The 24,928-nt window shown below is 40.0% G+C and overlaps 1 protein-coding gene across 1 annotated transcript in view; it reads left to right on the forward strand.

The window, feature by feature from the left end:
- Positions 1 to 24,928, forward strand: part of fmn2b (formin 2b) — a 463,563-nt gene that overhangs the window by 392,826 nt on the left and 45,809 nt on the right. Inside the window, exon 19 of the mRNA XM_043696758.1 lies at positions 10,817 to 10,966. Within this exon, the coding sequence (XP_043552693.1) occupies positions 10,817 to 10,966 (150 nt within the window). The remainder of the gene's footprint in view (positions 1 to 10,816; positions 10,967 to 24,928) is intronic.

Genomic DNA, 24,928 nt, shown 5'->3' on the forward strand with positions numbered 1-24,928 from the left:
TTTCCCTGGAGCGTCGGAGGCTGAGGGGTGACCTTATAGAGGTTTACAAAATTATGAGGGGCATGGAAAGGGTAAATAGACAAAGTCTTTTCCCTGGGGTGGGGGAGTCCAGAACTAGAGGGTATAGGTTTAAGGTGAGAGGGGAAAGATATAAAAGAGACCTAAGGGGCAACGTTTTCATGCAGAGGGTAGTACATGTATGGAATGAGCCGCCAGAGGATGTGGTTGAGGCTGGTCCAATTGCAAATTTAAGAGGCATTTGGATGGGTATATGAATTGGAAGGGTTTGGTGGGATATGGGGCCGGGTGCTGGCAGATGGGACTAGATTGGGTTGGGATATCTGGCCGGCATGAACGGGTTGGACCGAAGGGTCTGTTTCCGTGCTGTACAGCTCTATGACTCTATAATTCAGTATTGAACCTGTAGTGCATAAACTCAGCAAAACTGTTGACAAGCTTTCTGTAGCAAAACTCTACATGTTAATGCTATCCTGCCTGTGGTCATCAAGCATAAGAAGCAGATACTCCTCTGTGTGAGTTTTTCTATCTCTGCAGGAGGGCAAGGGGACTCCTGCAGGATATGTGTAATGCAAAGATTTGTGACCCTGCTCAAGAACCAAGTTGACAGCAGCATTTGCACATTCTGACTACCCTCTGAGTAAAGTTGTTTCTCCTGAGGTTTGCAATTAGGCTGCCATATGTTCATTGGCATGGTTATAGTGTCCTCCATGAATTGGGCAGTAGTTTACAGATTAATTCCAATGTGCTCGCCAGGTGTTTTGTGAGAGTGGGTGAATGGCATTGTACCCCACATGGCGGTGTGCATATTAACCCCTGGAATTTTGCACATGATCTCGCAACTACTCAGATATGAAGAGTGAGGTGAAACTGGATGCCTCCACAAGAAGGGAAAACAATCACTTGTTAGTCATTGTTTATCTTGTTTGCATTGACAAAGATTTAGGAAAAAAAAGCTTAAAATGCTATTTAAAGTCAGGAACCATTGGAACAAGATTTCTAGCAGAGAAATAAATTGTAGCTGTAAATATTTGACTGATTTGCCATCTACCAAACCAGCAGAAGACAGAACACTTAACGCATTACTTTATTCATTTTTTTTCAATAAAGTTAAAAATATTTCACTGGCTGTAAAGCATTTTGAGATGTCTCGTGGTTTTGAAAAGTGCAATGTACATCCGTCATTTATTTTTGGAGTGAATAATTTCACAAGCTATTTCATATGCAGTGGACATTTCAATTGTTTACAAATCATTAAAGGATTGCAATTTTTAACAAGTGTTACATAGCCTTGTAAATAAAGTAGCAATTTGTATATGGTCTGCAATTCAAGAAAGCTAATTTGCAGGTTACATTCTGATGAAGAGATAACTTATTCATGATTACTTCAGTCAAAGGTTAACTATCTTTAAAAATATTAGTTCTTGGAAACTAAATATTTTCCGTGTGAGATGTCCCCACAGAGAGCAGAAATTCCTAAGATTCCTAGGATGAAGGGGTTAAAATCAAAATTCATGATTTGCAATTGTGAAAAAGAAAACCGTTGTTTCAGGATTTACGGACTGTTTTTACCATTACTGAGTCACTCTTACCATCACTGATGCCAGCAGTAAACTTTTCAAAGGCTGTTTATAATGCCAGTCCAGTTTATTGTACCTCAAGCACACAAGTTGTGGACGGTATTTGCATTTAGTACAGACTTGCAATTGAGCGAATTAGATGTTCATTGGAATCTACCTTCCTGAAAGGAAATTCCTTTTCTTTTATTAAAGTTAAGTCTCATATGTCGGATTGATGCTTGTCACATCCAAGTTCTATAATGCCAATGTGGACAGTTAAAGTGAGGATTAGTTACCTCTTAGCAAACATCTACAAAGAAATAGTTGAGGGGGAGAAAGGTCAGGCGGACACAAGGAGAAGTAACAGATTAGATGAACCAAGATTAATGTGATTAATGTTCATTACCAGTTTAACACGGAAAAGGTTTACTTTTCTAACGTTTTGAAGTTAAATCCAGGATTGCTTTTTATTAATCTGTGGGTAGTGAATTTTGACACAAAAGCCAGCCAGTGAAAAGGTGGAATATTTACATCAAAATAGACACTTTATCCAAGATACTTATGAATAGGTGTTTTATGATCTGATGAAAGCACACAGGTCTGTGTTTATTTAACGTAAGCAGTCAGACAGGGAAGGCTCCAGCCGAACATTACCAGAGATGTGACATGGAATGTTTTCAGTCATCCGCAAACAAATTGCATCATTGAGTTTACAATATTGATAAAATGTAATAAAAATGAGCTTGAGCAATTTAGCCTGTGTCAGGTGAAAGTTAAATGTTGAATTTACATGAAGCTACATAGCAGTGTTTACAATTGCACAGACCAGATGTCTTGATTAAGCCATTACAATAACCAGGTCTGACAAGAAAATGGATTCAGTGCACTTACCTTTCTGTTTATCATGAAATGTTCACTAAACAGTGAAAGGCATAGATAAGCATTCAGCGCTCCTCTGACTGTAGAAATCCTACACAGAAGAACTGTTTTTTGTTAAATGGATTTGACATTTTTAGAAGCATTATCACTTATGTTTTTGTATTGTGAAATTATTAATAAAGTGCCCCATGGAAAATGTCAGTTTATTTGAGGGAACAGTGTGTATTTTATTGGAGTGAGGTGTCATTGTCGACATGAAATTTGGATATATAAAAATGCTTGATATTTATTAAAACTGTATTCCTGGCATTAGCAAGTGAAAATAGGGTGACCGTACGCAATGACTTCATTTTAACTTTGCAGAGTTGGTATTATAGTAATAGGGAAGTATTGGTCTCAAAATGGATTCATTGAGAAGTGAACTGTTCAATGGGCAAAGTCTGTAAATGAGTGCCCTATGATACGTGATGATTGGTATTTTGTGATTCCAGTGCAACTCAGGGAAGTTTTAAATTATTTGTGTGGGACTGCAGATGCAGAAGGGTTCTCTGGGCTTTATGAAGTTCTGCCATCCTGATTACAATACAGATTTGCCTCCCTGATCTTGGTAGTTCTAGGCTTCCTGACATTGAGCCAGCCTTAGTCTAATGAGCTGTCTTGGGAGACCTGTTTCGACCCCTTAGCTCACCAGTTACATTGAAATAAGGATGAGATCAAGGACAGACTCTTCGCCCCCCCTCCTCTCTCCCTCCCTCCCTTCCCCCCAACCCCTCCAAACTGATCTTGGAATGGGAAGGCTACTTTGCACATAAACTGATTTCAAGTTCAAATGACCACAAAGTATGTCTTTGGGGATTTGGAACACTTGGAAATCTTTTGAAAGTGTATTGCGAAATACAATATGTCAGTTTAGGATAGGGTAGAGAGATATATGGATTTGTTTTATTTCTGTGCCCTAATGTCAACAAGCAAGAGTATTTAAAGTTTTTTTTCCTCTTTTGAAACATGTGATGTATTTCTCACAAACACTGTTTGAAATCTAAATGTTAAACTCTTTTTTTGTGTGTTAAATTAGAAGTACAGTTTATTTATGTACTCAAAACTGGGTATGATTTTCACACCATGTCATATAAGCACATGAGAAAGATAAAAAGAGAAAGTAGAGTTTGCATTTAAAAGCAACTAGGAAGCACTAAGATGTGGGTATTCTTTGACATGACTGTTAGAACCAGCAAATTGGTAGCCAGTGAAGGTTTTTTTTTCCTCATAAGAGCTGTGATTCTAATGGGTCAAAGAGAGAGTTATTGAATGCCAATAAAAGTTGACAAAGGTGCACCAATATGAAGTTGGCATATACAGATTTTATCCGTGTTTCAGTCAAATATTGGGTTTCTTTTGGAAATAGGTTTTGAGAAAGTTTATTTAACAGACTTAACTATTAGCATGGCTTTTGGCTGTTTTGTTAATGGACCTGAGGACTCCACTCATTTGGATGGTAAAAACAGACTTGAGGTAAAAGGATCCAGAAATTACAATTGTCAAAACATATTGTTCTTAATGAGAGTTTGATGGTGGTCCATTAACACCTTTTCAGGTATAATGAGTTTCAGTAGCTCTTTTGTTTCTCTGCTGTGGAGAAACATTATCTACTGTTCTTTTTGAGTTTGTTGACTGAAAGCTTCAGACAGTGCAAAGGTGTGACATTCAATGAGGCTGGTGTCTAAACTCTATCCTGGTAATTATTGAATAGAATTTGCCAGAAAATTTTAATCAACTTGTATTATGCGATTAGCGGTCATATTTCAGTCAAAACTTCGTAAAATTAAACAAGGAACTGTCGCTTTTAAAATGAGTAATGATCTCTTGCAGGTCTTGCAAACCTGATAGACAAAATAATTAGCTTTGCATTTAGAGACCTCTGCACCTTCAACTGTGTCTCAATGTGTTTGTGTTTGCATTCCAGGTATTTTAAAAGATTGAGAAGATTTTGTTATGCTACCCCTGGTTCTTGTTTGTCACTTGTTGAAATTGTCTATGGTAAAGATCAGAAACCACATCACATTACCCAAGACACTTTGTGGTGCAGCTTTTAGCAGCAGCACAGTTAGCAAATGATTGCAAATGATTAATCTGTAATCACTGAGCAGTCTTTATTAAATGGTTGAATAAAAAGTTGATTGCTCAATTAGTATCTGCTTTGTTCAATGTATCAGACTGGATTATCAGGTTGTGCATGGGATAGTGGTAATTTTAAGGGAGATGCGGCTCTTCACTGTTAATATTAGTGGTGCTTTATGGTCCCAACTTGAAAGCCTTCATTTTTCCTTTCTCTGGATAACCTTAGATGGCAGCACTCTCCTCCAACAGATTTCATTGTCCATCTCATCAAGGCCACCTTCTCTATCAGATTCACTCTCAGAAATCCAATCATCGGTAGAACTTTTCCCGAGTAGTTTCTTTTCCGGTCCTAGTGTCTTTCCCTCTTCAATTCATCCAAGGATCTATCCTTAGCTGTTGTCAATTCCTCTGGTTGATGTATGAAGCCAGCTTCTACCAGGTTTATCATATCTGACAACTTGTGCAAAGTCCAGTTTTAGAGTCATCATTTGCTCAGTTAAATGTTCACAGTGTAAAAATGCATCAGCCCTTTCTACCAAGGAAGTACACTACCCAGGTCTTGTCTAACACTCATCGTAACTTCAACTTTCTATTGAAACTCCAGATGTGCTCCTGAAGATAAAGGGTCTGATTCTTCTCCTAATTTGTTTTGTAGTGCCACATTTTTATAATATAATTTTGCCTCCATCTACATAACCATTCATCTGCTTGGATTCTCGTCAAGGACTTTGTCAATTCAAAAATTAGCCATGCTGCTGGCTGACCTACCTACCTCTATCTCCATCAACTTCAGCTAATTCAAAGTTCTGCTGTCTGTGTTGCATGCCATTTAAATCCCACTATGCTCTTTCTCCCTATCATTAGCTTTGCAGTTTTCCTTGCCTCAAAACTAATATTCTCAGCTTTATGTTTAAGGTTTACCTGGCCTTGACCCTCCTGTCTATCTCCACCAGAACTACCTGTGCCTCCAATCTCAACATTTCCTTGTTCTTTTGATGTTGGCTTCTTGTACTGTTTGCTTCAACCGCTCCTTTCTCAGCGTCGATGGCTGCACCCCTCAACTTTCACCAACATGCACCTTCTAGAATTTTACATCAACTTTGATCTCAGTCAATTTCATCTCCCCCGATGTAACTTTCCACCCCTCTCTCCCCACCCGTTCTCCCACTCCCTCTCGCTCACTCTTCTTTCTGTGATGCAACTTCTGTGATGAAGCTTGAAAGATGTAAAGCTGCATAAGCCATGGAACTTGTTTGAATTCAGCAGCAGCATCGCTGGGAAATTCTGCTAAATGTGAAGTTTCCTTATTAATGGTAAGTCCTAAATCCACCGGTGATACAGCAATATTGGCAAACAAAAATAAATTGCCCAAAGCAATGGGGCAACCAGACTGTTGATGGTAAAAATCGATGATATGAAAACCAGTGGATATTGCTGAAGAGTCAATAGAAACAATCTCTCTGCTTTTTACTCATGCTTGAGGCAAGTGGGTGCTACAGGACTGACAAAACAAAAGAGACTACAGAAATGCTGATCAGAAATAATTCATTAGTTAAGGGGAAATCCAGTGATCCTAAAAGACAGGCGAGGGGTTGCAGGTCCAGGTCATTCTATAACCGGACAGTTGTGTTCCTCTGCAACCTCGTGGTATAGAAAATTGCATTATGGGAAACCGCGAGAGAAATCGCACCATACTAGATCATACTATGGCAAACCCCATATACCCACTTAGCAGAATGTTCGTATGTAAGCAACCGCCACAATTCATCGATCTTGTTATAGCCGATTCGCATGTAGGAGAAGAACTACCTGTACCATGTTTAACCTACTTGCAATCAGGATATGACCTTCTCCCCAAATTGCTGCAGTCCTTCAAGTGATGCTACTACTATAAAATTAAGACAGGAATTCCAGACGCTTAAGCCAGTAAATCAAAGATACATGATTTATTATGTGCTTGGTAGGGAAGTATTAAGGAACTTAGGCTGCAATGCGTACAAGCTAGATGTTGCTGTGCGCACCATGTTGTGGTAGTAAAATATTTGATTCTGAAGTTGGGGCATCAGACAAGCAAACTGCTGTTGCTTCGGTGATCTCAAGCTTCTTGAATATATCTTTTCATGTCTAGAGTCAAAATCAGAGTCTTCCATTGCACACCTTACCTGAGCCTTTTGTGCATGAAAGAGGTTTTGAGAGTTCGAGATGAGCCACTTACTGCAAAGTTCCCAACCTCTCCCTTGCTCTTATCCAATAATTTGAACACTATTGCTACCTGTTCAGTGGTAGCCTCCCAAGATATTGATTGTTGGGCGTGGCAGGGCATGGGGTGAATGAGAAGAAGGGCAGTACCATTAATATAAAGAGTAGATAGCTAGGCTGCCTTGTGTTTAATGTGACCATTACGTAACATTTTGCACCACAAACATTGCACCACATTTTGTTCACCTTCAAAAATAATGAATGAGAGTTGTGAAATTTGTTTTAAATGCTCTTTAAACACTTGATGCGTAATGGTGGTTAGAAAGACTTTCAAATACACACATTGGAGTTGTTGGAACCTGTATTTTTTAAAACTGACGCAGAATAGCTTTCAATAAAGTGATCCATGTCTACCACACCCAAATGATAAGCAACTCCAACCTTCATTTTGGTTCCCTCTTCCCAAAGGAAGGCATTTACAGCGACAGTTATTCTGTGTATCTGCAGAATACATTGAACTTGGGAAAGCATTTCAAAGCACTTCAGAAAAGTGGGAGGAAAAATGGACTTCAAGCCAATGGGGAAGGCTCCGGAGACCTGAGTAAAAGTGTCCAAAGAGAACTTTGAAGATGGAAAGCAAATGCTTTAAGTTGGCAACCCCAGAACTTTGGGGCCTAGGTAGCTAAAGGTACACGTGCTAATGGTAATGCAAAGGAAAGGGAGTTTAGAAAAGGGCGAAGTCAGTGAAAAAGAGAATTTAGTGGTAAGGTGTAGGAATGGAGGTCCCTACATAACTAGGGAAAGGGGGAGCCTGGTGAAATTTAAGTGAAAGTCTAAGAACTACAAATTTGAGGCATTGAGGGAAGAGGAAGTGCATTGCAGGTCAATGCCCTTTAAGATGCATTGATAATTATGACTATTTAAGAATGACGTACTGGAGACCATTGGAATAACCAAGTCAGGAGGCAACAAGGCATGAGTGAGGATTTCAGTCACTTGGTGGGGGTGAAGTAAAGGAGGAGGCTGGCAATGCGGAGATGCCAGGATGCAGCTTCTCATGGGTCCAAGGATTTCTCATTTAGCCAGTTTCTGTGAAATTGACAATGAAATGGGTTAGAGCTTTACGTGACATTAATTGAGATCTTTGTTGCTGCTGCATTGGCAATTGTGCTCTGGCTGTATATGTTGAGCTTACAGTGGCTTGCTTCAGGCACCTTGGGAGAGGTGTAGCATCAGCCTGGCATCTGGACAAACAATGCTGCATGCTTTAACTGTTCAGGTCTTTTATCTGTGAATAAGCATTGGATTTGTAATTTGTCCTGGGACCAATTAATTGCACATGTGGTACTGTCTACTTTGCTATAATTAAGATCTCTTTTCGCAAAGTAGTTCCATTCCATGAAGATATGTGGTTTGTAATGCAAAATGTCAAATTGCTTCCCTTGTTTCAATTTGCTTTATTTGCTTGGCATCTTGGAATCTCTGCTTCTGTTGGGTGGTCTTTCAGGACTTGTAACATGCCCTGGTGCAGCAGCTCTGCTGTGATGTATTTTAATATTTATGTCAATTGCATGATGGGTCATACAAGGGAGTAAGCAGTTTTCTTTCCTAACTTCCACTTGATCTTCCCAGGGATAATTAAAAGTTATAGGTGTGCAACAAAATGTCTTCATTCAAATATGAAAACATGTACAATGATCATTCCTTTGCAGTTCTTGCTTAGTTATAAGATCAGTAAACCTACTGTGCAACCATTGTCAAATTTACGTAGTGATCCTGTAGATCTTGAGTACTTATGCCAGTGTGGCAGTAGTGAAGATATTTTTATTCCCCATATCTTTAAACTGCACTCAGCCACCAATTAATTTCATCTGGACTGAACAAAATTGGCCGATCTGTTCAATAAGATGGTAGATTTCTTGTGTGGGCATACCAACTACCAGCACTATATGAACTGCTGTTCGTGGTAAAGGTTGCTACCACCATTCTTGCTTGGTATAGGATACTAAAGGGCCTGCATGTCTAGTGAGGGAAAGGAAAACCATTCCTAGTCAAACTAGAAGAGTTTCTTCCAGTTAACAAATAGTTGATTGCATGTTAGCAACTAGTTACAGGTTGGAGTGACATGATGGATTGTAAAACAGACTTTGAGGTGAGTTAAATACCTGGTTCTATCCCCTTAAGAACCTTACCTGTTTTGGCAACTTATCCACAAAATATCATCATAGTTGCCAAAAAAGGTAAGGTTCTTAAGGGGATAGAAGTCCCATATAACAATAGGGACCTCCAGGAGAAGCCTGAGTATGATTTTATAGTACTACTCCCTGAAGGTGACCTGCAAACACTTAGCCCTTTGTGTGATGCACCATGGTTGACGATGGGCTTGCTGTGAAGTGCCATCCTCTTGTTTACTTAGTTGTTCATCACCATTCTATACTGGATGTGGCAGTTGAGAAGACTATTTAGATCTATCAAAACAGGACTTTTCAGTCCCAGAGGAATGTTCAGTCCTGATGGTCTTAATTAAATTGGTGAGATCAAGAAGTTATATTCCAAATCCGATAAGTTAACAACTAAGCTATATGGCTTATTGCATCTAAATCCGTCTGTATGCTTACAGCTTTATTGTGACTGTTTTCATGAGCTGATATGGATAAATTGGGTGATCCCTCCTCCTCCTGGGAGGATGGCATTGGTCTTCTGAAATCTCACCGTTGAAGAACCACTATTTAAAGAAGACTTTTTCTGAGTAAAATCTTCTGCATGCTGGTAACCAAGTGTCGAAGTTCTTCCTTAAATATATCCTCCCTTAATCTGTTGTAGAGATTAGAGCATGGGGTATGTGAGTTTGTTTTTTTTTATTGATTGTACAGAGATATTTTCTTATTGTAACATACAAGGTTCTGAGGATAGATGCTGGGAAGATGCTCCAGCTTATAGGGAACTCTAAAACTGGGGGCACAGTTTAAAAATAAGAGCCCTGCCATTTAACATGAACTAGCAAGGAATTTCTTCCAAGCGTCATTAGTCTTTGGAATTATTTTTCCTGGAGAGCAGTGGAGGCTGGATCGTTGAATGTATTTGAGGCTGAATTAGACTGACTTTTAATTGCTAGGGGATTCAAGAGTGAAGAGTGGTAGGCAGTAAGGTGGCACGAAAGCTGTGATCTAATTGAATGATAGAGCAGGTTCAATGCATTTAATGTCCTGCAAACCAATAAAACGCCAAATCCTTCACCAAAGGTGAATCTTTCCAATTATCATCACCTGCACCATAAGCTGTGCAAATGTTACCTTTACAAGTAGCCATCCAATTCCATTTTTGAATATTACTAATTAATTATCCTCCACTATTGTTTTCAGATAGTGTTACAGGTGAGCATATAATTTTGAATGTCTTCTATGCTTAATCAGCTTATTTTAATAGCATTAAATATTGAAGTCATACCATTGCAATTGCACAGGTTAAGAGCATTGACAGAGATTAAGGAGTAGTTATTGCTGGCTGTTTTATGAGAAAAGATTCTAGCTAAAAGTGAGCTAGCAGTGAAGGTGGCAATGTATTTAGTTTGCATGTAATATTGTGTAAGCTAAAGTCCCAAGCTGCTGATTATCTGAATTGTGGAGAATACAGTATGTTCCAGGAGAAAATTATTTGCCATTTGGTTTCAGCATTGAAAATAATGAGCTCACATGTTTGGCTTTTATAATCTCGTCAGACATGAAAATGATTTACAGTCAAATGTGCTAGAGCTATCCCTTTTGTCTTTCAAAGGGATCATCTCTGAGGTATCCTCTTGCATTCAATGATATGGAGGAATACATCATGTGAAATGTTCAGGCTGAGGGATTGCAATGATTAATATGAATTGCAGCAGTACTCAGAGCTATTAGAGTTCTGCTCCAAGATGTTGTGAAATAAAATTGGTTTAAGATTGTTTAAATGCAATATGCTTCTCTTCAATGCAAATTATTACTGACGAATAGCAGAAGTTTAAAAATGTATTTTGAGCTTGTTTTGATTATATTGTTTCCTTTTGTCAGCTTCTTGGACACAGCAGCATATTTTAGCATGAAGCCAAAGTCTGGAGATAAAGAAGTCACTCCAAATCACTTATTTACCCTGTGGTATGAGTTTTGCTCAGACTTCAAAGACTACTGGAGAAAGGAAAGCAAAGTTATTCTTAAGGAAAAGTAAGTATATTCAGTCTTTTCAGTTTTTCCTTTTACTAACATTGTTTGACATTTCCTTAATTTCAGTATGGTGTTTTGTGCATTCCTGTTGGCCAGGCCACTCCCACTGTCTGTTTTCACCTGTCTATCTCTCCCTAACTCTCTATCTGTAAATTTGAGAGTCACTGTCCTGACCAGAAGTCAACATTTGTTTTAAGATTGCTTATGACTTAAAAAAGTTTTGATCAATCAGGAGATTATAGACAATATAGAGCCAAACTAAGCTAGTCCCTTTGTCTGCATTTGGTCCATATCCACCTAAACCTTTCCTATTCATTATCCAGTCAAAATGTATTTTAAATGTTGTAACTACGTCTGCATCTACCACTTTCTCTGGCTTTAATTGCATATACACATGAACCTCTGTGTGGATAAGTTTGCCCCCCCCCCCCCACCTTGTAAATCTGTGCTCTTTAGTTTTGAACTCCGCGTCGCTAGGGAAAAGACCTTTACAATTCATTTTATCAATGCCAATCTTGATTTTATAAACCTTTCTAAGGTTACCCCTCAACCTCCCATGCTCCATGGAAAAAGGTCCCAGCCTCCTCTTATAGCTCCAGACCTGGTAACATCATTAGTAAATCTTTTCTGCACCCTTTCTAATTTAATAATATCATTCCTATAGAAAGGCAACTAGATCTTTTATGTAACATGATGCAAAAAAGGATGAAGCTGAACTCACGTTCACACACGAGGTACTGTTCATGTCAATTTGACCATTTGTAATCTCTTCTAATTAATGTCCCAGACATTCCATCTTAGAGTAAGGGGCTCTATCCACATGCATTATATTTTTAGTTGTAGTTTTCATCCCATCATTCCCCTGGCATCCTTTCCATTGCTGTCTTCCCGTTAGTCCTGACGAATGAATGCAAACAAAAGATTGTGATCTTTCCTGAATAGTTCTAGAAGAAGCATGGTAGCTCAGTGGTTAGCACTGCTGCCTCATAGTACCAGGGAGCCGGGTGCAATTCCCATCTCTGGCGACTGTGTGGAGTTTGCACATTCTCTCCATGTCTGTGTGGGTTTCCTCCAGGTGCTCCGGTTTCCTCCCACAACCCAAAGATGTGCAGATCAGGTGAATTGGCCATGCTAAACTACCCATAGTGTTGGGTCCATTAGTCAGGGGTAAATGTAGGGGAATGGGTCTGGGTGGGTTACTCTTCGGAGGGTCAGTGTGAACTTGTTGGCCAATTGGCCTGTTTTCACACTGCAGGGAAGCAAGTCTTAAATACCCCAATTCCATACAGTTCTTACCGTGGCGAATCCAGCTGTATTTGTACGTTGCTTGCCAGATGCCTTGGTGTGGACCTAGATCTGCATTAAATTTTTGAAATTTCTTAAACAAGATAGCTGGAAATATTTAGGCCAATAAAATCGAACATACTTAAGAAATAGCTGGTACTTTGCCATAAATAGTTTTCTTTAATTTAATTTTATTCAATGAATAGCGTCTTACATGGAAAATACGCACAGAAGTAGGATATGTGTCCATAAGTCGCTTGTGTATTTTGAAAGATGCCTTCAACCAAACAACTTGCTTGAAAAAGCAGGATTGTGGTCCTTATAGAACTGTCCACCTAAACGAATAGGGCATGCATGTTAAAGTTTGCTGCATACCTGTGGAATACAGAAGAATCCGCTTACCTAACATCTAACAAATATCAGGTACCTAACTGCATCGGACTGGCGTTGGGGGTGGGGGGGAGAAAAGGACACCTTTTGTTTAAGCCAGCATGATTGATTTGTGTTTTCTTCTGCTGTGAACCACATGCTCTCGAGTTCACACTTTTGGTGAAGCATTTTGAAAATAGTGGGCTCAGTTTCCACCTTTGCTTACATGTCAGGATACTTTGTTAAAGCAAAGCCAGAGGACATTACTCAACACTGGTGGGTTGTTATGTTGTATTACCACGAAGACCACAGCTGTGTGGCTTCTTTGTTTTTTTTTTGACATTTGTTTGTAATAAAAACTCTAGGTGGGAGAATACAAAGTCTCTGCTCACCTCCCGACTTCACCCACTGCTTTTAACTGTTGGAATATATTAGTATTTCTGGCAAACTATCTATCAGACTGCTGGAAAATATAATACAAAACATTTTTTAATAAAAATGAAAAACAAGTAACTTGGACATGTTCTCTGTGATGACTTTCTTTTTTGAAGAAAAGGAGTTTGGTGTGAGTTACATTACCTCAGTGGTTTTGTAAGTTGCTGAAAGCAGTTGAGGTCTACTTTGGAAAATGTGTGTGGTGTCATTTTTTTTTCTCTTTCCTGTTACAACATATCCTTAGCTCTCCATTCTACCTCTAGATTTGAAACAAATATTCAGATGGCATATTCCCAACAGTTTCCTAATATCATTTCATTTGTGTGTCAGGCATATGAGTGACCTATAGACAATTTATTTTCTTGCTGGATTTGCCTTTCGTCCTGTTGATCTGGAAAACTTAACTGAGACACAAAACCGACACAAGCAAAGCTCTGAGAATCCAGAGCACGTTGCAGTGCTCCCCAAACTTTTTCTCTCTGTGACCCTGAGTAAGAATGGAGAATGTGGTTGGACAGCCATACTGCAGCTATAACTTGGTCAGACCTTGACAGTCGCCATTGCTTCCTGACAACTTGAGACCCCAAAATTTAAGTTTGTGGTAACACTTGGTGTCCTAAACTTTGGAAAATCCTGGCATATTCTATCAGTGCATCAACATAACCATTTGATTATTGTGTGTACAAGGGATTTGCTTGGCTTAGTTGGCTAGACGGCTGGTTTGCTATGCAGAGTGATGCCACCAGTGTGGGTTCAATTTCTGCATTGACCGAGGTTACCATGAAGGTATGGCCTTCTCTGCCTCACTCTTCGTCTGAGATGTATTGACTCTCCGGTTAAACGACCGCCAGTCGTTTCTCTGAGAGATAACCTGAATCCTCTGGGTCTGCAAACACTTGACCCTTATTTGTATTCAAATGTGCTAAACACGTTTTTACCAACCATAAAATCCCCCAAAGTGGGGAGAGTTCCAAAGTAGAAAGATATTCAAATAGGAAATGGTTTGGTTTCTCTTCATTTATATCAGGAGGCAATACTGCACAAATTTACTGTCTTAAGTTGAAAACACATATTACAATCCAGCAAAGTTTTGGTGGTAACTTACAAGTCAGTAGCTAATTGAGACAAGGTTCTGAAGAATCATGCAAGAAGAACTCTCCGCCCTTCCAAACCCTTTGACCTGACTCCCAGGACCCCATTTCCCAGTTGTGCACAAGTTAACTTGTGTTTGTATCACACCTTCAACTTAGTAAAATAGTTCAAGGTGTGAAATACGTGAACTGTTAAATTCAATTCTCTCTCGTTCTGGGGAACTTCCTTACTAATTAATGTATACCATGTTAGCAGAACATGCAATTTCAATACTTGTTGACTGTTCACTGACAGACATGCAGATACTAGTGAAGGAGGCACAGATTTGCTGATGGCTAGACAGTTGTTCCAGCATGGTTGGGAGTTGCGCACGGGTCCCTGTGGAATTCCCACCTTAGACTCCAAAGGAATTGCCGAGGAAATTGAAGATTCTGCTAAACAATTCCTTTTCACCTGGAACACTCAAAGTCTTCATTTATATCTGAGAATTTGGAGGGTTCTGCTGAAATTAAGCAAATAATTACTCAGGAAAAGTTACAACAATTAAATGCATCAGCTAACTCCTGAGAAATGATTCAACAGATCCCATACTTACTTCATCCATCCCCAGTATACTTTTCCTAGACCACCTGTGCATCCCAGTTCCCTCCTCAATCCTGTTGGACCCAACCCAGACCCCCATCTCTGGAACAGAACCCACCCTGTCCTGTTGGACTTGATTTTCTCCATCCGACCCAAAATACTCTAAGCATTGCATTACTTACTTGGCTCCTTGCTTACCTGGTCCTTTTCTCACCTTGCCCCTTTGCTACTTTGCATACTGGTACATAAACCAGCTTGGTATTCTATATCCTGTACACCTGGCCCCTATCTCTAGCACTCTATCCTGTGGACATTTAGCACCTGCTCACCTCACATTCTACTCAACTAGTACCCCACCCAGTGCACATAGAATCATGGAGTCCCTACAGTGTGGAAACAGGTTCTTTGGCCCAACAAGTTCACACTGATCCTCCAAAGACTAACCCAGCCAGACCCGTTCCTCTACTCTATTACTCTATTCTTCCCCTGACTAATTCACCTAACCTACACATCTCTGGACACTATGGGCAATTTAGCATGGCCAATTCACCTAACCTATACATCTTTGGACTGTGGGAGGAAACCAGAGCATCCAAAGAAAACCCATGCAGACATGGGGAAAATGTGCAAACTCCTCACAGACAGTCACCCAAGGTTCGAATCAAATCCGGGTCCCTTGTGCTGTGAGGCAGCAGTGCTAATCACTGAGCCACCATGTCTCCCCATCTAGCACTGTAAACCCTCACTGAGCACCTTAATCGCATACTTAACTCATACCTGCTATTTGACAGCAACATAAATGTGGCTGGCTGGATGTTAACTTCCAAAAACAGCAGGTAACTGCTGTTGAAAGGGGGTAGGACAGTAAGAAGGAACTGCCAGAATGGAAGTACAGCTCTGTTTCAGAAGGAGCCCGATCAGAATCTTCTGTCAGAAATGTGGAGCCGCCTCCTTTTGTAAATCGAAAGGGCTGAGTTTCATTTGATTTATTGTAGCCACATGTACCTAAGTACACTGAAAAACTTTGTTTTATGAGGAGTACAGGCAGATCTCGAGTGCTCAGAGCAAGGCATACAAGGTTACAGTTGCACAGGAGAAGCACAAAGCAAGATCAACATTGGATTTGAAGTTAGAGAGGTCCATTCAGGAGTCTAATAACAGTAGAGAAGAAGCTGTTCTAGAAACTGCTGGTGCATGTATTCAAGCTTCTGTATCTTCTCCCTTATGGAAGAGGTTGGAAGAGAGCATTACCGGGGTGGGATGGATCTTTGCCATGGACAGGCTGCCAACATTTTCAATGAGAAGTGTTAACGGATGGGAGGTTGGCTTCCATGATGGTCTGCGCTGTTAACAAAACCTTCTGTAGTTTCTTAGGATCCTGCGCAGAGCGGTTGCCGTACCAGCCTATTGTTCACCTGGATAGAATGCTTTCTGTGGTGCATCTGTACATGATGGTGAGAGTCCTTACGGACGCGCCAAATTACCTGAGTCTGTCTTGACTGTAGCATCTCCGAGGGAGGTCCAGGAGAGATGTCGGTTATTGTCACTCTAAGGAGCTTGACACTTTCAACCATTTCCACCTCCGCTGATGTAGATGGGGTGGGGGGTGGAAGAGTGTCCTCCTCCTCCTTTCTTCCTGAAGTCAGTAATCAATTCTCTACTTTTGCTGACATTGAAAGAGAGGTTGTCAGCATTGCGCCATGGCACCAAGCACACACACTCTTTCCTGTATTCTGACTCATAGTTGGTTAATAGCTGTTCTATTACAATGATATCATCAGCAAACTTGTCGATGGCATGCTTATCGAATTTGGCTACACAGTGATAAATGTACTGGGAGTACAGTAGGAAGCTGAGAATGCATCATTAGGGGGTGCCAGTGTGGAGGATTATCATGAAGGAGGTACGTTTGTCTATCTTCACTGATTACGGTCTGTGGGTCGGGAAGCTGAGGATCCAGTTGCAGAGGGTGGAGCTGAGACCTAGTTCTCAGTTTTGCGTTTGGTTTGGGAGGGATGATGATGTTGACTGCAGCTCTGCCTTCAATGAGTGGAATTATGATATAGGTGTCCTTGTAATCAAGATGCTCTGGGAATGAGTATCAAGCTAAGGAAATGGCATTCACTGTGGATCTATTTTGCTGGTAGGCAAATTGTCAGGGATCATGGGAGGCTAGAGTTGATATGGGCCATGACCAGCCTCTCGAAACACGTCATGATTATGGCAGTCAGAGCCACTGGGCGGTAGTCATTAAGGCACGTTACATGTGCTTTCTTTGGTACTGGGATGATGGTCGTCTTGAAGCAGGTGGGGACTTCGGATTGTAGCAAGGAGAGGTTGAAGTTGTCACTGAATAGCTCAGCCAGCTGGTCTTCACAGGATCTATGTGCATGGCCAGAGGTTCTCTCTGGGCTTGTCCGTTTCCATGGAGTTCACTCTCAGGTAGACTGATCTGACAGCAGCAGCGGTGATAGAGGGAACAGGTGAGTCTGGAGCTGATGGGCAGGTGACATCACGCCGCTGGCATTCTGCTCGAACCGAGCTTAGAAAGCATTGAGTGCATTAGGGAGAGATGTGTTTTTGTCCACTATCTTGCGCTCCTTCATTTTGTACCCCGTTATGTTCTGTAGGCTTGCCACTGGTGGCAGGTGGTACTGAGAGATTGTCACTCTCTGATAAATCGACCCAGAGAGGGCCTCAAATTAATCAACCAGAAGGTTAAAAATAGACAAGTGTGGGACCAAGCCAGGCGAATGCAGCTCCAAAGAAAGAAGTATAATACTGTTAACTTCAAAGTCTGGAATTTAAAATAGGATGGGGTGGGAATGAGAATTTATCTTAAACTCTCCATTCCAAACCGAAACAACAACAAAACTTTCATCTTGTAGGCAAGTCACATTGCTGTTCGATTCTATCTCAAGAGGTGCGTTCTACATGAGAGAATCTTCTTAGACTAGAATTGTCTGCATGCAGCATATTTCATTGTTATCCAAGTTGGGAACAAACTTGGACTTGTCATGACGTGACCTTATCGTGTTTTTCAAACTTGTAGATTTGGAAATGGCTTCCTGTTTTGCAAACTCGTTCAATCCACCTCTCTTCCTGAGGCAGGTTTGGCCCTGACTCTGGAATTATGCCACAAGTTTGGTTTTGGTATGGAGCTAAGCAGTTTTTGCATCTATTTTATTGTCATACTGCTTGTTGCAACCTAAGGAAAGAATAGACTTTGAGTCGTACTATTGCCTAATAAAAATGTGATAAATGGCTCTCCTTTGCTTTTTAAGGACTGCAGTGACCGTTTTATTTTACTTCGCACTATAGCCAAAAATTCCAGACTTCTTAATTAAGAAAACTGATGTCTATGGCTGGGGAAAAACATATGAGAAATGTGCTTAACATTACAATTAGCAAATGCATGTACTTTGCCCAAATCCACGTCTCTTGACTCTTTGGATCTGAATTTAGCCAGCACTATTTTTAAAGCTATATTTGGACATATGGATGGAATCCAACCTTAACAAAAGAAACCGAGTGTCATCTCATCTGGCAGATCAGTGAGTCTGAGTATCTCTTTATTTTGCTACAATAGCCATTTCTTTAGTCACTAAAAAGCAGCAGTTGTCACACTGTGGCAACCAGACAGAGGTTCCTCCAATTAATATTCCATGTGATCTTAGCAGTGGGCACAATTTAGTAAAACTGTCACAATACTGTAAAAGGAGAATACATTTAGGTCACATGAGAATCTACTTTTGTACAAAAGAATGCAGGGCAAGCATACTTATAAAGATATTGTCATTATATTGTCATTGCCTGACCATTACAGCAATATTACTTTTAACAGGCTCTGTGCATGCACTCAGTTTGTCAATGCTGGCCTCTCAGGTGTTAGTACTTATGTTGAAACCCTTTTTCTTTTAATGAATGTTGTAAATTAGCAGTTACAAAACTTTCCTTCACCATCTCAGTAAAGAGCTTCAACATGCTTTTATAGTACTTGTGCAGCAAGTTGTCAGATCGTCTATTTCATCCTTCCGTGCGACCACGAACTCACTTTTTTAATATATTAAATATAGTCGGGCTATTCAGAAATGTTGAGACTCCAGTTTCCACCAACAAATATTTTTTAATCTTCCATCCTGCCTACTGGAAAATAAACAACACATTTCAAACAAACATTCCTCATAGTAAATGTAAAATTGTGCAGTGTAACAGTTGTCCTGCACGCACTTCAGAAATTGAAGCAACAATCTAAAGTTTGGAAAGGGTCCTTTTTTATTCCCCCTCTCTTTCATTCTGATTGTCCTCATGATTTAGACCACTCAATTGCAGCCATCAACTATGTTGTGCCAGAAGGAAGCGACAACAGAATTCAGAACCATGCCGTTTCTGAGAGTCGCATGACATTCATTAAACCATTAATTTCAGTCATCCACTCAATTATTCAGGAACTTAAATTTTTAAAAATGTACATTTACTATTTCTGGCCATGCAAAACTAAACATAAATTGGATAAAGACCAATGATGGAAGCAATTTTCTTCTCCCGTTGGGAAGGTGCAGAAAGTAGGAATGATATTCTTAAACTAATAAAGTTGAAATTTCTTATTCATTGTAGCTTCCAATCTTTATTCAGTACAAGTTCATCACAAAGTCAGCTCTTTGAACAAGGGAAAACATGTCTATTTTAATGGTGTTGAACCACCATTATTACAATGTTGCTTGTGGCCCTAGTGTTGACTTTATATCTTGCAATGTTGATTCAAACCTGTCTTCTGCACATGTTCTCACTATCATGACTCCCTACTTTCCCCTTGGTAGTAATTTTTTTTTCCCCTCTTCAGCTCATCTGCTAAAAAAAAACTAATTGCATTTCTGACTATTCTAATGCTGTTCTGGTTAGCCTCCCATCTTCCACCCTTTTTAAACATTCCAATTCTCTGCTGCCTGGACTCATATCAAGGCCCAGTCATCTAACGCATTTAAGTTTGTTAGTTACACTAACATTAGGTCGGACAACACTTCACATTTATAATTATGATCATTATGTTTTTGTACCTTCTCCAATATCACCAATCTTTGAGAACAGAGTTCTTACAATTCTGGCCTCTTGTGCATTCTGAATATCCTTGACACCACCTTGATATTGTCTCGCTGAACCTTTCTGCCTCTCACCTCTTGCCCTCTGTCTTTAGGCCACTGCTTGAAAACTGTCCCTCTGACCAAAGTTTTGCTGATTAATTATCATTTCTTCTTATGTGGCATGTTGTAAAATATCTTTAAAATTTTACAGGTCATCCTGTTATAACGCATGTGTTGTCAACGCGAATTCACTAATGCGATTGGCGTACTGAGACTGCTGTTTCCACAGCATGAACTTTTAAAGCGTGTGTTGGCTGTAATGTGATTACATCGCTAACAGTTTAAGCGCTGTTTCTCAAACATGATTTTTCTGTAACACAGGGTTGTACAACTGCATTATAGTAGAACTGACTATGTAGAATTCTTTTGGAATGTCTGATACATTGTTGTTTTTATCATTGAAACCTTTTTGATCCAGTGCATTATCATTGTGAAGAGTTTCAGATTTTCATTATTTTAATTTTAAAAAGGTGTGATTTTTTTTTTCCCAAAGTTAAGTGAACTTGGCTGAATAAATCCATAAGTTTGTTCTGATTTCTGGCTTTAAGTTCCACTGCAGGATTTGAGCACAAATATCTTGGCCAGTGCTCTAGTGTAGTCCTGAAGGTATTCTGTCTGAGCTGCCGTTTTTCAGATGATACATCATACTGAGGGCTGTCTACCTGTTTGGATGGATATAAAAGATACCATCTTTCTACTTTGAAGAAGAGTAGAGGAAGTTATTCCGTGTACCTTGGCCAATGTTAACCCTTCAATCTGTTTCCCTGTGATACTGACTTTAGGGTTAGTCTTGTAGTGCTGTTTATAGGGGTTTGCTGTAAGCAAATTGTCTGCCACATTTCCCACATTTCAACGTTGATTACACTTCATGAAGCATTTAGTTGGCTGGAAAGTACTTTGGGTATGTCTGGTGGTTGTGATGGAACTGTTTATTTTATACAGTGGTCTTTAACAGCACAATATAAAGAGCTACATATGGATTTTTTTATTCATCCGTGATGATAGAATTATGGATTGTAAGATGCAGAATCATTATGAAGGACATGTGGCGAGCACAGCTTTTAAACATTCCAAAACATTAGTAAGACAGAATAAGATGGATTGCATGGACTGGAGAATGATGGGGTTGAGTGGCTATAATCCAAGGTGAAGGAATTGAAGCTTGGTTGAACTCCTATTTCACGATAAACAGGTAAGTGATTAATGTAGCTGAAATTGAAGCAGCATTTTTTTTTCCCAGTTTAAAAATATCTTGGATAATGGAATGTTGAGGTTTAACGTACTGACACTTAATTATAAAAGATGTGATGACTAATTTATGAGCTGTAAGCTATATTTTGGCAGCATAATTGACTTTTGATTTGAGAGACTAAATTATTTTGTTTGCGCCACAGGATATGCAGAATTTTGAATGCTCTTGCAATGATTACCAAACTTTTTTTGGCTGAAGAATGCATTGCTGACTATATTTCTCCTATCTTTAATTTGAAAAAATAAAGTGTGAATCCAACAGCCAAAGTCCCGTAAATTTGAATTACATAAAAAGCAAAACAGAATCTGCAACTAACTGTCTTGCAGTTTTAAGTCACTACTGAAGTCTGTTCCAAATTGAGCAGGATAACAGGGGACACTTGGATGCTACAGCTAATCGAAACCTTGTCACCCCAATCTCACTTTAACTTTCTGCCTTTGCTTCAGACTACCAATGGTCATCTTTTGCATGTCCACCGCATGCAAATGTCCACTGGTACTCAAGTTGTCAACAGACTTCCCTGCCACTCCTGGAACATTTCCTGTGACATTCCTCTGGTACAGCAATAGAAAATTTCCTGATTGACAGCCTTGGGAGAACCTGCTGTAGTTCCGTTCCATTCCAATCCAAGCACTTAATTGCTGAAGACCTTGCCCTTACTGCAGCCAAGAATTTTTGTTTTAGTCTTCAAACCTCTTCATTAACATGTCCAGTCTAAGACTAGATTGAAAATTCTCATGAAACCCTGTTGAGCATCTGTTCGCCAAAGAATATCTGGCAGTAATTAGCCCACAATGGCCTGGAATGATTATCACTTTGGAGTTAATGGCATTTATGTCTCTGAATCTGAATGGCTTCCTCAAAGGTTCGGTAAATAGAATAGTGTACCGTTTGAGCCTGACCGCAATTATGCTTGAGTTACTTGTCTTAAGATGCATTTCTCTTGATTGGCAAAGCCTGCAGTTCTCACTGCAATCAGCAACAGTGGGCCATTGCAACGGCGTTGAGCCCCACATTCCCAAATAGTTCATTTTTAATTTTGAGAGTAAGGAGGAGTGTTGATGTTCCCAACAGTTTCTAAGGTTAGAAGGAAGTCTGCTGGCCACCATTGAGATTTTAAAATGTTGCTCAACACTGGATCTGAGCAGTTTTCCACAAGTAACAAGCTTCAATCGCTGCCAGAATTTCACAACTCTTAGTGACAACCAGATCTGATCACCAGATGTGACTGCTGGCCTACACGTAACATTTTTTACATTAAAGTTTACTCCGAATGCGTTTTCAAGTCGTAGTAGGAACAGTAGTTGATTGTTTGGCCTTTCAAGCCTACCCTGCCACATGGTAAGATCATAGCTGATCTCTGTGTTCTGAATTCCACATTCCCACCTATTACCAATAATGTTCAATGCCTTTGCCTAACCAGAATCTATCCACCTCTGACTTAAAAGTATTCAGTTATCTTACCTGCACCGTCTTCTGATTTCAGACAACTTCAGAAGTGTTACAACCTTCAAAGGAATGAAAAATATCCCCTCCTCTCTGACCCAAGATGGTGACATCCAATCTAAGCACACAGAAGTACTGAATTGTTATGGTGTAGAAGAAGGCTGATTCAGTCCATTGTACTTGTACTGGCTCTTTAAATGAACATCATTACCTAGTGTCTATCTCATGCCTTTTCCCCATACCCTTGTACACCATTTCTTTCTAAATAATCACCCAATGCCCTCTTGAATGCCTCAATCATAACAAACGACAGCAAGTTGTGAACACAGCCCAATCCATCACACAAGCCAACCTTCCATCTATTGATTCCATCTGTATTTACCACTATCTCGGAAAGGCAGCCAACATAATCAAAGACCCCCTCCCACCCAGTTATAATCTCTTCCAACCTCTTCGAGCAGAAGATCCAAAAGTGTAAACGCATGTACCAACAGATTCAAGAACAGCTTCTTCCCTGCTGTTATTAGACTTCTGAGTGGATCTCTTTAATTTCAAATTTAATGTTAACCTTGCTATTTATGCATCATCTGTGCAGCTGTAACATTGTACTCTTCACTCTATTCTATTCCCTTATGCACTTTGTATCACGTGATCTGCCTGTAATGCACGTAAAACAAAACTTTTCACTCAACCTTGGTACATGTGACAATAATAAATCAAATCATAAATTGAACCTCGCCACATCTCCAGGCAGTGCATTCCCTAACTACTTGTTATGTGAGAAAGGTTTCTCTCGCATTACCCTCGTTTCTTTGGTACATTGCTTTAAATCTCAGTCCTCTCGTTCTTGTTCCTTTTATTATTTGAGGAACCAGCTTCTCCCTATCTACTCTTTCTCCAGCCCACTCATGATTTTGAAAAGCTCTATGAAGTCACCTCTCAGCTTCTTTCTCTCCCCCAACTTCTTCAATCTATCCTCAGTTTCTCCTTCCTGGAATCGTTCTTGTAGATTGCTTCTACACTCTTGTCCAGTGCATTCATATCTTTCCAAAATATGGTATCCACGACTGTGCACAGTCTCCAGCTGAGGTTGAACAAGGATATTATGCAAGTTTAACATCACTTTCTTGCTCTTGCATTCTATGCTACCATTAACTGCTTTGGCACTTTAAATAATCTGTGCCCAGAGATATCAGCTGCCTCTAATTTTGCAACTATATTAGAATTGTTCTTAGTCATAGAGTCATAGAGATGCACAGCATGGAAACAGATTTTTCGGTCCAACTCGTCCATAACAACCAGAGATCCCAAACCAATCTAGTCCCACCTGCCAGCACCCAGCCCATATCCCTCCAAACCCTTCATAATCATATACCCAGTCTGATGCCTTTTTTTGTAAATTTATTCGTTAGCAAAACATATTTTTGACTTTACAAAAATATAGTTATTAAAAATACAACCAACAACAAATACCAGTATAATAAAGAAAAAACCCACAAATTACAATGCAACTATTGTCTACTAACTACTAACCTACCCTATGATACGAAACAAAACCTAACATTGTGCAAAACAACACCAATAGATAAGTAAGTGATTAATAAATCAAAAAAAGAAAGAAAAGCAAAAAAAAAACACAGAACAGCTATGCTCAGGGCATAGCTCCCAAACAAAAAAACGGGAGCGTTGTGTATATACCCGTATTAACTCAGGAGTCCCCCCTCCAGGGCCCAGGGCTGAACAAACCTAACCATCCTGGTTAAACAAACACCCGAGTTAAAATAGCCAACAAATCTATATCCAAATCACTCAAATAGGGCTGCCATGTCTTATAAAAAGGTCTGTTGTGTGGTGCACCATGTTTGTAAAATAAAACTCCAGGGAATGTGCTCCATAATTAATTTCCGCCATCCCAGCAAGCCCGGTGGGTTCTCAGACACCCAATTCATCAGAATATTCTTCCAAGCGCAGTATGCAAGAATATTAAATAGTTTTTTTCCCATGCTCATCTAAAGATGAAAAATTTGGTAGACCTAAGAGGAGAGATATCGGGTCTACTTTGACTTCAGTCCTCAGTACCCTCCCTATCTCTCCCGCTACAGCGCTCCAATAAACATGAAGCCTGTGGCATGTCCAGAAACAGTGGGTAAGAGTACCTCCTCTTATTTTACATTTGGAGATGCCCCTTTTTTTAAACTTCACCAGACGGTCCCATGTCAGATGAACCCTGTGCAGAACTTTTAACTGCATGGCGCATGTCCTATTACAGATTGAGATCATTCATGCGTTCTCCTATATGTTGGGGCGGCACGGTGGCACAGTGGTTAGCACTGCTGCCTCACAGCGCCAGAGACCCGGGTT

Source organism: Chiloscyllium plagiosum, chromosome 9 (assembly GCF_004010195.1).
Source record: "Chiloscyllium plagiosum isolate BGI_BamShark_2017 chromosome 9, ASM401019v2, whole genome shotgun sequence".
Taxonomy (NCBI): domain Eukaryota; kingdom Metazoa; phylum Chordata; class Chondrichthyes; order Orectolobiformes; family Hemiscylliidae; genus Chiloscyllium; species Chiloscyllium plagiosum.